The 13,678-nt window shown below is 39.9% G+C and overlaps 1 protein-coding gene across 1 annotated transcript in view; it reads left to right on the top strand.

Annotated features, from left to right (window-relative positions):
- Nucleotides 1–13,678, top strand: part of CNGB3 (cyclic nucleotide gated channel subunit beta 3) — a 114,385-nt gene that overhangs the window by 67,323 nt on the left and 33,384 nt on the right. The window contains exons 11-12 of the mRNA XM_019651621.1: nucleotides 289–411; nucleotides 11,248–11,389. Of these exons, the coding sequence (XP_019507166.1) occupies nucleotides 289–411; nucleotides 11,248–11,389 (265 nt within the window). The remainder of the gene's footprint in view (nucleotides 1–288; nucleotides 412–11,247; nucleotides 11,390–13,678) is intronic.

Raw genomic sequence — 13,678 nt, 5'->3', positions numbered from 1 at the left:
CCAGTTCAATCAGCGGGTGTGTGTGGTGGGACTCAACGTGGAAGGTGACTCTTGGTGGTGTCTTTCGGCGAGGGGATTCATCCTGTCAGTCAGAGAGAGAAAGATCTGTTTACAGCGTCCGGTCAGAAAGCACACCAGGACACTGTCCCTTTACACTGAGCTAATGAAGGGGAACCGCTCCCACATTTAAAGCTGGGGGCTGTGTGGAGGCTGAGGGGAAGGAAGTGGTCAGCAGGCTGTGTCCCAGAAGCCACCTGAGGCCATGCTTCGCTCCCATTCTCCTTGCAGAGTCGTCCGCACAACAGGATACCTGCTGTTTACTCTGCACGTGAATGCCTGCATGTATTACTGGGCTTCCAACTACGAAGGAATTGGAACTACGAAATGGGTGTATAATGGCGAAGGAAACAAGTAAGTTCTCGTTCTGTAGGAAACCGCAGAGTCTTAACTTTCCACTTCAGCGGATGAGTTTTCTTAAGCCAGTGTTTTGAAACTGCAACTCACAACCCATTAATCAACAGTAAAAACTCTTCAGTAGGATGTTTTTCAATGAAGGCGGGTAAAGTAGAGAACAGGATAGAAAATACCAGAGTCTGTCATACTTAGTATATGGGTGTGTGTGCGTGTGAGTGTGCGTGTATGCATGTGTGTATGAGTGTGAGTGTGCGTGTGTGCGTGCCTGTGTGTGAGTGCGTGCGTGTGTGTATGTGAATGTGTGTGTGTGTGCGCGTGCATGTGTGTGAGTGTGTGTGTGAGTGTGCGTGTGCGTGTGTGTGCGCGTGCATTTGTATGTGAGTGTGCGTGTGTGTGCGTGTGTGTGTGTGAGTGTGTGTGTGTGTGTGTGCGTGTGCATCCTGGGTTGACTTAGCAAATGCATTTCTTTCTCTGGATCATGATCCAAAAAGTTCGAAAGCCTCTGCTTCAGACAACTGAGTGTTAAGGTAACTTTTAATATCTCCAGTGCTGATTGCTAGTAATGAACAGTATTAATTGTTTGGAGGGCAGGTGCAGTGGCTAATTAGTTTACCACTGAAGGGTTTTATGGGTTTATGAGTCAGCTATAACCACTAACTCAATTAGACACTTAGAGAGTAACAAGGATCATACATTAAACTTGACAATTAGACATGCAAGCATCCCAAGAATGGAAGAGATCATTTGAAAAATTTAGTGCAGCAGATCAGGACTCAGTAATGGCAACTGGGTTATTTGATAATAAGATTTCCTTTTGGTAGCTACTAGGGTCTGGCCTAAGGTAGACCCCAGTCACTTTCTGCTCCAGCGAAATGACATTGAGCATATTCTAAGGCGATGTCCTTAATGGAAAAGAGCAGGTCCCAGCATGACTTTGAAGGGCAACTCGCAGCAGCCTTGGGAAGGAAAGCAATTACAGGACACTGCAAAGCGAGTGAAGGTACCTCACAAATTACACACCACCTGGAGCGAGCAGGAGGTGTATGAGGGATTATAGCAACAGTTTTTGAACTTTTAACTGGAACTGATTTTCAAAATTTAAAGTCAGAAGGCCCACTGATTAGGAAAACATACACACACAGAATGTCTTGTTGCTGGAAAGTTTATAACCAAATCTATAAGCAATTCCTTTTAGAATGTGGATTAGTTTAAGTACATATTTAGTTTAATATAAGTAACTAATTTATATAGAAAACTGAATAAGGCATCAATTCTAGTAAATATTGCCTGAAAGTGAATGTGTAATCCAATATCATTATGTGCTCGAGTCTGATAAATGTTTTTATCAAATTAGCAAAATAATAAAGAGTTGCAACCAGAATGCCTTTCAGAAAACTAGATGCCTCTCTGCAGCATTTCAATATATCTTGTTCCCAGTGGCTAGAACATAGATAAGTATATAATAAACACTCAGTGTATGTTTGGTATGAAGGAAGGAAGGCAGAAAAGGAAGAGAGATGGAGGCAGGAAGGAAGAGAGAGGGGGAGTAAGGATAAAAAGAAGGAATGACCAAATCTGTATTAAAAGAGAAAGAAATCTCAGCTTCAACTCATAGGTAACTTAAGCCAAAGTATGCTAATAATTTAGACCTCTAATTCCAGCTATAGTATAGACTAGATAGCCTAAGTGCCCAGTCTTTAAAATACAAGATAAATTAATTGTAATTTTTGTTGTAAAATTACTCATTGGAATTACTTGTTATAAGATATATTCCTAGGTAAATTATAATTATAACAGTTTTCAATGATTGCAAACTTCTCTAGAGTGAAAAGAGTCTCCAAAGTCTAAAAAAACAGAAGTTTGTACTGAAACTGGAAGAGTGGTGAGATCATCACTAAGGAACATAAATAAAGAGGGTAACTTTTTAATCAGTATAAAGAAAAAAGCAATGAAAAAACTAAAAAAGAAACTCATTTGGTCAAAAATAAAGAAAACAAGTTGTGGGGAGACATACAGAAAGGTGGAAAGGTAGGACAAATAGAAAACAAAGTAAGATGGTAGAAACAACTTAAAATATATCAATAAGCACAATAAATTAATATGGACTAAATTTGCCAACCAAAACAAATTGTCAATATCAGTCACAATAGGCTTTAAAACAAAAGTAATATTAGGGAAAAAGAACATCACCATATAATGGTAAAAGTTTCAATTCCCCATTAATATATACCAATTCTAAATGTGCATCCACCTAATAAAATACTTACAAATAAATCAAAGAAATTAATAAAGCAAAAATGAATAGAAAGACGAGAAATTGACAAATATATCATCAAAGTGAGAGACATCAACACGCAACTATTGATTGATCTACCAACCAAAAACAATTAGTAAAGATATAAAAGATTTGAGAACCAAATTAACAATCTTGATTTAATGGATATAAATAGAACCTTGCACCGGAGAATTAGGAACCACCCATTCTTCTTAAATCATTCATAGAAAAATTACTAAAAGTAATTATTTTCTAGGCCAAAAAGCTAGTTTTAATATATTTCACAGCTTTGGTATCATAGCGCCGCATCCCTTGCAATGAAGATAAGCGTTACCCCATCAGCTCTGCTCTACTCATTTTAGACAGGAGGTTCTCAATCAAAACCAAAGCCCCAGATGTCAGGGACACAGGTTGCATCCTTACAAGGAAAATGCCTTTTAAAGCAGCATTTTTAGACAATCGGGAAGAAATGGATAAATTCCTAGAAACGTACAATTTTCCAAGACTGAATCAAGAACAAACAGAAAATCTGAACTGATTACTACTAATGAAATCAAATCAGTAGTTAAAAAATTCCCAACAAACAAAAGTCCTGGACCAGATGGCTTCACAGGTGAATTTTACCAAACATTCAAAGAAATGTTAACACCTGCCCTTCTCAAACTATTCTACAAAATTCAAGAGGAGGGAAGACTCCCAAGCTTATTTTATGAGGCCACCATTGCCCTGATGCCAAAACCAGACAAAGATATCACAAAAAAAGAAAATTATAGGCTGATACCCCTGGTGAGCAAAAATGCAGAAATCTTCAACAAAATATTAGGAAACCAAATACATTTTAAAAAATCATGCACCATGATCAAGTGGGATTTATTCCTGGGATGCAAAGTTGGTTCAATATCCACAAGTCAATTAATGTGATACATCACATACACAAAATGAAGGATAAAAATTACGTGATCATATCAATAGATGCAGGCAAAGCATTTGACAAAATCCAGCATCTGTTTATGTTAAAAACTCTCAGCAAAGTGGGAATAGAGGGAACATACCTCAACATAAAGGCCAGATATGGCAAACCTGCAGCTAAATAATATTCAATGAGGAAAAGCTAAAAGCATTTTTCTTAAGATCAGGAAAAAGACAAGGATGTCCACTTTCACCACTTTCATTCAACATAATATTGGAAGTCCTACCCACAACAGTTAGACAGAAAAAAAGAAATAAAATGCATCCATATTGGAAAGGAAGAAGTGAAACTGTCATTATTTGCGGATGACATGATACTGTGTAGAGAACCCTAAAGATTCCACCAACTATTAGAACTGATAAATGAATTCAGTAAATATCAGGATTCAAAATAAATATTCAGAAATTGGTTGCATTTTTATATATCAATAATGAACCCTCAGAAAAGGAAATTAAGAAAATAATACCATCTACAATTGCATTTTAAAAAATAGCTAGGAATAAATGTAACCAAGAAGGTAAAAGACCAGTACTCAGAAAACTATATAAATGGAAGCATATACCGTGCTCATGGATAGGAAGAATTAACATCCTTAAAATTCCCGTACTACCCAATGCTATTTATAAATTCAGTGCAATCCATCAAAATACCAATGGCATTTTTCACAGAACTAGAACTAATAATCTGAACATTTATATGGAACCAAAAAAGACCCTGAATAGCCACAGCAATCTTGAGAAAGAAGAACAAAGCTGAAGGTATCACACTATATTACAATGTCAAACTATATTACAAAACTATAGTAATCAAAACAGCATGGTACTGGCATAAAAAAAGATACATAGATCAATGTAACAAGATACAGAGCCCAGAAATAAACCCACGCCTATATGGTCATTTAATCTGGGACAAAAGAGTCAAGAATATACAATATGGTAAAAACAATCTCTTTAATAAATGATGTTGGGAAAACTGGACAGATACATGCAAAAAAAATGAAATTAGATGACCTTCTTACACCATATATAAGAATAAATTCCAAATGGATTAAAGACTTAAATATAGACCTGAAACCATTAAACTCCTAGAAGAAGACATAGGCAGTAAACTCTCTGACATTTCTCTTAGTAATATTTTTTCTGATCTACTCAGGCAAGGGAAACAAAAGAGAAAATAAACAAATGGGACTACATCAAGCAAAAGATTTGGCACAGCAAAGGAAATCACCAAAAAACAAAAGACAGCCCACTGAATGGGAGAAGATATTTGCCAATGATACATCAGATAAAGGGGTTAATATCCAAAACGCATAGGGAACGCATACAACTTAACATCAAAAAAACAAACAATCCAATTTAAAAATGGTCAGAGGACCTGAATAGATATCTCTCCAAAGAGGACAGACAGATGGCCAATAGACATGAAAAGATGCTTAACATCACATATCATCAGGGAAATGCAAATTAAAACCACAATGAGATATCACTATACACCTGTCAGAATGGCCATCATCAATAAATCAGCAAACAACAAATGCTGGTGAGAATGTGGAGAAAAGGGAACACTGGTGCACTGTTGGTGGGATTGCAGATTGGTGCAGCCATTATGGAAATCAATATGGAGGTTCCTCAAAAAATTAAGAATAGATCTACCACAAAACCCAGCAATCCCACTTTTGAGTACTTATCCAAAGAACCCAAAACACTAATTCAAAAAGATATATGCAACCTTGTGTTCACTGCAGTATTATTTACAATAGGCAAGATATGGAAGCAACCTAAGTGCCTGTCATAGAAGACTAGATAAGAAGGTGACACATACTCATATATACAAAGGAATATTGCTCAGCCATAAAAAGAATGAAATCTTACCATTTCGACACCATGGATGGACCTACAGGGTATTATGCTCAGTGGTGTAAGAAAGACAAATACCATATGATCTCACTCACATGAGTCTAAAGAACAGAATAAATGGGCAAACAACACAGAAACAGATTCATAGATACAGAGAACAGGCTGATGTTTGCCAGAGAGGCGGGCGATTGAGGGGACAGGTGGCAAAGATGAAGGGATTAAGAAATACACATCGGTAGTTACAAAATAGTCAGGTGGTTGTAAAGTACAACATAGAGAACGTACGTCAGTAATATTGAAACAGCTCTGTGTGGTGCCAGGGGGTACTAGTCTGATCAGGGGATCACTGTGTAAATTACATAAATGTCTAACCACTATGCTGTACACCTGAAACTAATACAAAATAATATTGAATGTCAACTGTAACTGAAAAAATATATAATTCTTTCTAATTTTAAAAAATAAATAGAAGCAACATTTTTACATATTTTAACATAATTTGCATATGGCAGTTATTAACATCACCTGCTCCTTCTGTTGCTTCATACTACATACACTTTGACCTTGTAAGCCTGAAGCATGTTTATCTAACCTTTGTGATTGTTCCTGATGACCTATAAACTGGAGGATGCTTATGAGGCCATTGGATTTGTAAACTTTGCCCCAGTTAGAGGCAGGCAGCAAATTGTGTGGCATATATGAGCATTGTGAGCATTGAAGGTAAGAGTCACATTTATTACTGTCCCATTAATCTGCACCGGAATAACAATGTCTATGCATTTCAACAGAAGACAAGAAGCCACTTTCATTTGTATTGAGAAGATGGCATCCTTTATTAGGCTGTGAAATTTGACAAAGAAGGAAAGGGCTTAGCCCAAAAGGAAAGCAAGTAGTTATGGTTGATTGGCACCCAGAAACGCTCCCAGTGAACTTTTGTCCATATTTTTATTTTCTGACATAAATTTCCTAGCGTGGAAATCCTGAGCCCCAACCCCTAACACAGACCCTCAAAGGAACGAGTAAGAAACCAAGCAGGGCTATCACGGGGATCATGACTTTAGACAGAGTGAGGAAGTAATCAGAAGTCCTGTAGCTTAGCGCTAGGGAAATACAGGGTAACTCACCCCCTTTATTTTATATGTGAAGATGATGAGATCTAAGTTGATGAAGGTATTTATTCAGGGTCCCCTAGATACTTCAGTGCAGATACTGATAAAAAAAAATGGTCTTTACAGTAGACACTAGACACCCTTCAGATGTAATAAAAACACCAGTTCAGTAGAGAGGTGAGTGGACCAGAGGGAGATGAAAGGCAGCTGGCAGCTCTCAGGGAGGAGCGGGCGGGGAGGCACAGAGGGTCCCCCAGATGCAGCCCTCCTGTGTCCTCATTTCAGTCAGTCCAGGCGTGCAGAGCCATTTGCTTATTCCTCCATATCATTCAACACATATTACTAAGCTCCTCCTAAGGACTAGGTTCACAATGCCTGTCTTTTAGACCTTATCTCCTAATGAGACCAATCTCCCCCATACTTGCTGCTTCCAATGATGACTTGACAGAAACCTGGAACTAAGGTGGATCGGAGTAGTTAAGAAGCTCCACATATACAGTATTCAGTTGGGAACTTTTGAAAGCTGCATGTCCCACTACACACCCACCACAATGGCTAACATTAAGAAGACTGGCAGTCCCCAGTGTTGGGGTAGGAGTATGGAGGGACTGAAATGCTCATTCATGTTGGCAGGCATGTGAAATGGTACAGCCACTTCAGGAACGATCTGACCGCTTCATGACAACTAAACATACTCCTACCTTACAAACAAAAACTCCAAGCCTAAATATTTACCTAAGAGAAATGAAAATAGATGTCTATAAAAAAAAACTTATGTGAGTATATTGATAGGATGTCTATTCATAATAACCAAAACCTTGAGACAGCCTAGGTCTTCATCTGTGTCAGAAAAGATAAGCAAACTGTGCTACAGTCATACAACAGATACTATTCAGCAATCAAAGGAAGGAATCACTGACCCACACAGCAGCATGGGTAAATCCCAAAAACATGATGCCGAGTGAAAGACATCACCCACAAAACTATACCACTGATTTCATTTATGCGAAATTCTAAAACAAGCACAACTCATCTATGGTAGAAAAATTAGAATAGTGCTTGCCTTTGGGCTCAGGGATTGACTAAGAAAAAGAATAGGAGGGCCGGCCGAGTGGCGCGATGGTTAAGAACTCGCTTGGGATGCCAGAGGGCCCCGGTTCGGATCCCACATATGAGGGCCAGTGACACTGCCCTCTACAGCTAAGATGCTGAACAACAGCTCAACCTGGAGCTGGGCTGCTGTGAGTCGCCGGCGACGGCGTGGGCTGCAGTCCCTATGGCAGTGGGTTGCCATGGGCTACCGTGTGTAGCCAGCAGCCAGCGTGAGCGGCCAGCAGCCGCAGTGAGCGGCCGTCCAGAAGCCGGCGACTGATCTGCCTCACCTGGGAAGAGCGCAATGATGGTGCCAACTTGGGCCAGTGAAGCAACATCCTCCACAACTAGACTGAAGAACAAAAACGACAGCAACTTGTCTGTCCCCCTTCCCCCAATTCCCCAGCACTGTTCCCATCCCCCAATTCACCAATAAAAAATAAAATAAAAAAAATAATAAAAAAAAAGAATAGGAGAGCTTTCTGGAGTGATGGAAGCTCTATGTCTTGATATGTGTTTGGGCTACACAAGTGTATGCATGTGTCAAAGTTCATCAAATGGTACACTTCATATTTGTGCTTTTATCATATGTTCAAAATAACTATAAAAATTGAACTCTAGTTAACACGTATATTCTAAAGTACTGTATTTAGGAGGAAGTGTCTTACTGTGCAAAAATTAGTTTGAAATGCATCCAAAAACTAAAATGGATTAATGGATGGAAAAATGGAGAATTGTGTGACAAATAGGTAGAATAAAGTGTCCATGGTAGAATCCAGGTGGATATGTGGCTGTTCACTGGAAAATTCTTTCAATTTTTCTGTTTGAAATTTTTCATAACAAAATACTGAGGGAAAGTTTCATGTCACGTTTGTTTCACAGAGGAAGAATTTCTGTTTCACACTAAATGGTTTTTATGGTCTTATGTCAAATTCTGCCTTAGTGCTTTAACTTGGAGCTGACAGGATATACACACATACACGGTCTGTTAGATAGCTCATGTTTAAATCAGCGAGATAGAAAGTCCTGGGAAAGATCTGTCTACCTGGGGTGTAAATATTAGAGATGGACACACTTGACTAATTAAGCTAATCCTAGAAAATCAATAAGATGCCATATAATAATTCAGTTACAGATCTTACCATCGGTTGTGCGTATCTGAGTATAAGACATGACTGAGAAAAGAATCCTAAAATAAACCTCAAAGCATCAGGGAAGAAAACTTCCCGTTAACACAGCAGACTATTTCATATACGAAAAAATAGTTCAAGGCTATCCGTCCAGATTTGGAAAAATCAATACCTAAGTTTCACATTTGATTGTTATTTAAAGTCCATAAATAAGAAATTGAAGGAAAAGAAATTGAGAGAAAGTAGTTCCTATGTTTGTTCCTGTTAATGCTACAGTGACTTGGATTATTACTACAGCCATCCCAACACTGGTGATGGGGTTGGTCACATAGGGAAAGAAGATATTCCTTGTCCTACTCTCGGGTAGTACTGGGTTCAGTAAAGTTTCTTAATTTAAAGACACCCACCGGTCCAGGACCTGTGACCAAAATAAATCAGGTAACGGGAAATTATAAATTGGAATTTGAAAGTTAAAATGCAATCCATAAAATTTATTCCATACTTCTTCAAGGTGGTTCTCCTTGACATCAAGTTCACTATAATATTAGTAAGTCCAAGGAAGCCTGCTAGAAAAAAATTGCAGAGTGGTAATATCTTTATTCCCTTGCCACAGTGGTTTCAAACCCTACCAGAATTCATTACTTTTTTCTTCCTATATCCACCAGGTTAAAAAAAAAAATGTCCTTCGAAAGGTATTGAACTTCAAAATGAGCGATTTCTTTTCTGTTTTTGTTTGAATATTGACTTAAACTGCAGTTTGATTTTTTTTCTTTGTAAACTTTAACTTCTTACTACTTGAATATCTGAAACTTATAAACTATTTTCATAAGAAAAAGACCACCCTAGTTCAGAAACTAATATACAGTTACTTAAAGTGCTGGTACAATATGTGACACACCTAGACCAGAAGCGAAAGCCCAACTGGGGCAGGACTCTGTAAAACGGGCTCCTTTTCTGCGTCTGCCCTGGAGACCAGAGGAGTCAGTTGGGACCCACTAACTCCAGATGCCTCTTGATAATGATACCTGGAGATGCTTCTACAGACAAAACATTGTCCTTGCAGTGTTCCGTGGAATGCCCGCCTCAGACCAGGTTACGTGCACTGTATATAACAGTATTCCTGATCATGCACAAAAGTTAGCCTGCACAGTGGGTTGTGTGGGAACTTCCCTTCCCTCCTCACTTGGGACTCCGTGAAACCCTCAGCCAACAGAGCTAAGCGAATCGTACATGTTCTGTCCTAATCTTTACAGTCTTCCTCTCTGATGCCCGGGTCCCTGATTCTCTTCCTCCCTGGGCTAGAAAGACCCGTCTCTCCATTTGCAGTTGCTCAAGTCAAGTACAGAATCTTTACCAAGTATATTCCTGAGCCTACTTGGTTTTCTTCAACACTGAATTTCTAGGTAAATTACCTATCCCACAAGAGTAATTGGCCTTTTGAGGTGGAGCTCAGTTCTCCTCTGTCCCTCCCGTGGTTTACACATTCAATGATACAATGGGATGCAGGCAGAAAAGACAACCTGCTGTAGTTTCCATCAGTATAAACAATTGGACCTAAACTGTAAGAGACTCCCCCACCTGCGTAAATAGCCCTAAAACAGAGGTTCTCAACCTTCCTAATGCCGCGACCCCTTAATACAGTTCCTCATGTTGTGGTGACCCCCAACCATAAAATTATTTTCGTTGCTACTCTATAACTGTAATTTTGCTACTGTTATGAATCGTAATGTAAGTATCTTTTTGTTTTCTGATGGTCTTAGGTGACCCTTGTGAAAGGGTCGTTCGACCCCCAAAGGGGTCTCGACCCACAGGTTGAGAACCGCTGCCCTAGGCTCCCGATCCACTAGCGCGGTCCTGTAAAGACGGTCGCAGTTCCCCTGCTGTCCTCCCATTGAGAGGTGGGTTCCTATATCCCTTCCCTTGGCTCCGGGCCGGCCTTAGCGACCTGTGTGGCAAGAGATGGACATTACGGGACTTCTGAGTTATAAGAAGCCTCCCGGCCCTGCCTGGGAAAAGCAGCCCCCATGTCAGAGGTCCGCCTACCCTGAGATCGCCACGCTGTGAGGAAGCCCAGGCTAGCCACCTCTGCTGGGCCTTTTACAGACTCCTGAGCCACAGGCTCTGAGCTAATGAAACGGGTTGGTTCATACCATTAAGCTTGGGAGTGATTGGTTGTTCTTCAACAAGACATAAGTGGAACAGCTAGTGAACAACCTCCCCGGGTTTGCTGAGCCACTTCACGATGTTTAGCAAGAAATGAACATTAGCTCATGTGGTTTTTGCGGTGCTCTCTAAAGAAAAAGTCTTGATGAGGAAGTGTGTTAATATGTAGCAGTAATCTATACTCCCAAGCATAGTGTTACAGTAAAAACCAAGGTGTGCCTATCTTCTCTCTTCACAGGTATCTGAGATGTTACTACTGGGCCGTTCGAAGTTTAATTACCATCGGGGGCCTCCCAGAGCCACAAACTTCATTTGAAATTGTTTTTCAACTGCTGAATTTTTTTTCAGGAGTTTTTGTGTTCTCCAGCTTGATTGGTCAGGTAAATTGAGATATGACTCCCTAGATATATAATGATGTCATTTTTTAAAAAGCTAACATGTATTTATAAACTTTACAGAGGAAAAATCAAAATTTAGATGGTGCTTTCTAAAACTAATTCCATTTATTTTAATGGACTGGAGGAGGTTGTGAATTGGCCACTAATGCCTTTCAGTTTTTAAACCATGAAATCTATCAGGAGACCTTTCCGCGGTGAGTGTCAGGTTGAAGCTGCAGAGACAGTCAAGTTTCTAAGTTAATGTCTTACTTGGAGCATCGTGAAAATCTTTAAAAGCTTAAAGTTTATTTACTTAAACTTCAAATACTGTGATAAAATCCCTGGGTTAAAATCAACCTCAGAGGTCACTTCACGCAGAGGTTACCAAATGCCATCTAGATTAATTTAATTAATAAATCATTGGCTCATAAATGTTTATTATGGCATCTCCTTGTCCTGTTCTCACAGCATCACAGCCTAGTAAGAAAGTAAAACAGGTGGGTAAATAACTATTGCAAGGTAACTGGCATTTCCAAGGAGAGAGAGAGCTCAGCATCTTTGCAAATGCCCAGATTCACAGGCAGAGAAACGCTCGACAGCACGGCATCTTTAGAAGCTACACTTCCCCAGGAGGTACTTAAATACCCCATGTTTGAGAGCAAATGTTGAGACCTTTGTGCTGGGTAGAGTTAGACAAAATCACAAAACGGTTATTCACACTAGAAAGATGATTGGTCCCCACTCACCACACTCACAGTGGTATGACTAACACCCACTATTCTTTCTACCATCTGAAGCTGAGCACCAATCGTCAAAGCTCAGCTCCTGCATTCATGAAGGTCAGGGACCTGCCATCTCTGATAAATACCAGGCAGAGTCTGAGAGCTCTGTGTTAGCTCCGAAAAGGGAAACTTCCCAGGAGGCTTCTTGGAGGAGAATGCATTTGAAACGGGTGAGATTAAAAAATTAGATGAGATGCAGTAGTTACACACAGGTGGTTCGATCAGTCAGAAACAGAGTGTGGAAGGTGGCAGTGATAACGCACAAGGTTTGAGAAATAGGAGTTCGAGAAGGAGTGGTGTGAATGACGCTTGTAAATAAGGTTAGAGATTGACGTAAGCACAAGGTATTTTAAAGCCCTGAACATGACAGATGTGGCTTTATCCTAAAGGCACAGGAAGTCGGCCAGGGGAGGAGGTTGAACAAAGAAGATAGCCAATGAAGATTAATCAAAGTATAATACAAATTGGAGGGGGTAGTACTGTTTTAAAATACAGGTTTCGTTATTATTTAGGTATGGAGAGGCCAATAGATCAGGATGCGGTTGTCATCAAATCTGTTCTATAAACAGATCCAAGAGGAGGAAGCCACAGGGAGTCGGGGGCGGTGCTGATTCGGTGTTTTGTGTACTTCAGGGGCTCTGGGGCCTAGGAGCTGTCCCTGCTTCCTGGGGTGACCATGGCAGGTGGGTAGTGACCAGGAATGTGAGCACCCCCTACATTTGTTAGTTTGCGTGTGGAATGTGCATTCCCAGGAGAGTTCTTTGATATGTCTACAAATTAATTAGCTAACTCTGAGAGAGGTAGTCCCAGGTAGCAAACCATCAACGTACAGAAAGCAAAAGGCGTGCTTACTGCAGGTTTATGGCTCCTGCAGCCTGAACGCGGTAATGGGGTGGGGAAAGGTAAGGTTGTAAAAGAAACTCTATTTAGAAAATATGTAGGTTTGGGAGGATGAATGCCAAGCAGTTAAAAACTGTAAGTATAAAATATCATAATCTTAATGGCTGGGAGGTTGCATTAACAATGATTGAAAATAGGCTGCTTTAGAGAGAATTGCAATTCAAAATAATTTGACTATAAACAGCAAAATTACATTATTTCATGTATTTCTCATAGATTCCATGTGAGGTAAGGACAGCACACTCAGTGTTCCCTCAGTTTTACAGATGAGGAAGCTCCAGTTGAAAGAGTTTAAGAGGCGCCCCCTCATTCATACGTGTAATTCATTCAGTCACATGCTGGAGCCATACAGTACGGTACAGAGAACGATGGTGAAATCTGATGTATTTGTATTCACTGTGTCCAGGGCCATTTTCACGAGATTAAAAACTATGTCTTGCTACTCAGAGGAGTGTGGTGTCCAGACCAGCATGACTTGGGAAATTCAGAGGTCAGGCCCTGCCCAAGACCTAGGGAGTTAAAACCTGCATTTTCACAAGAGCTTCAGGTGACTTACATGCACCAAAAAGTTGAGAAGCGCTGCTTTATTTGCCACAACACACCTGCCTTT

Source organism: Hipposideros armiger, unplaced genomic scaffold (genome assembly GCF_001890085.2).
Source record: "Hipposideros armiger isolate ML-2016 unplaced genomic scaffold, ASM189008v1 scaffold_163, whole genome shotgun sequence".
NCBI classification, from domain to species: Eukaryota; Metazoa; Chordata; class Mammalia; order Chiroptera; family Hipposideridae; genus Hipposideros; species Hipposideros armiger.
This window is presented reverse-complemented; position numbering and strand designations above follow the sequence as displayed.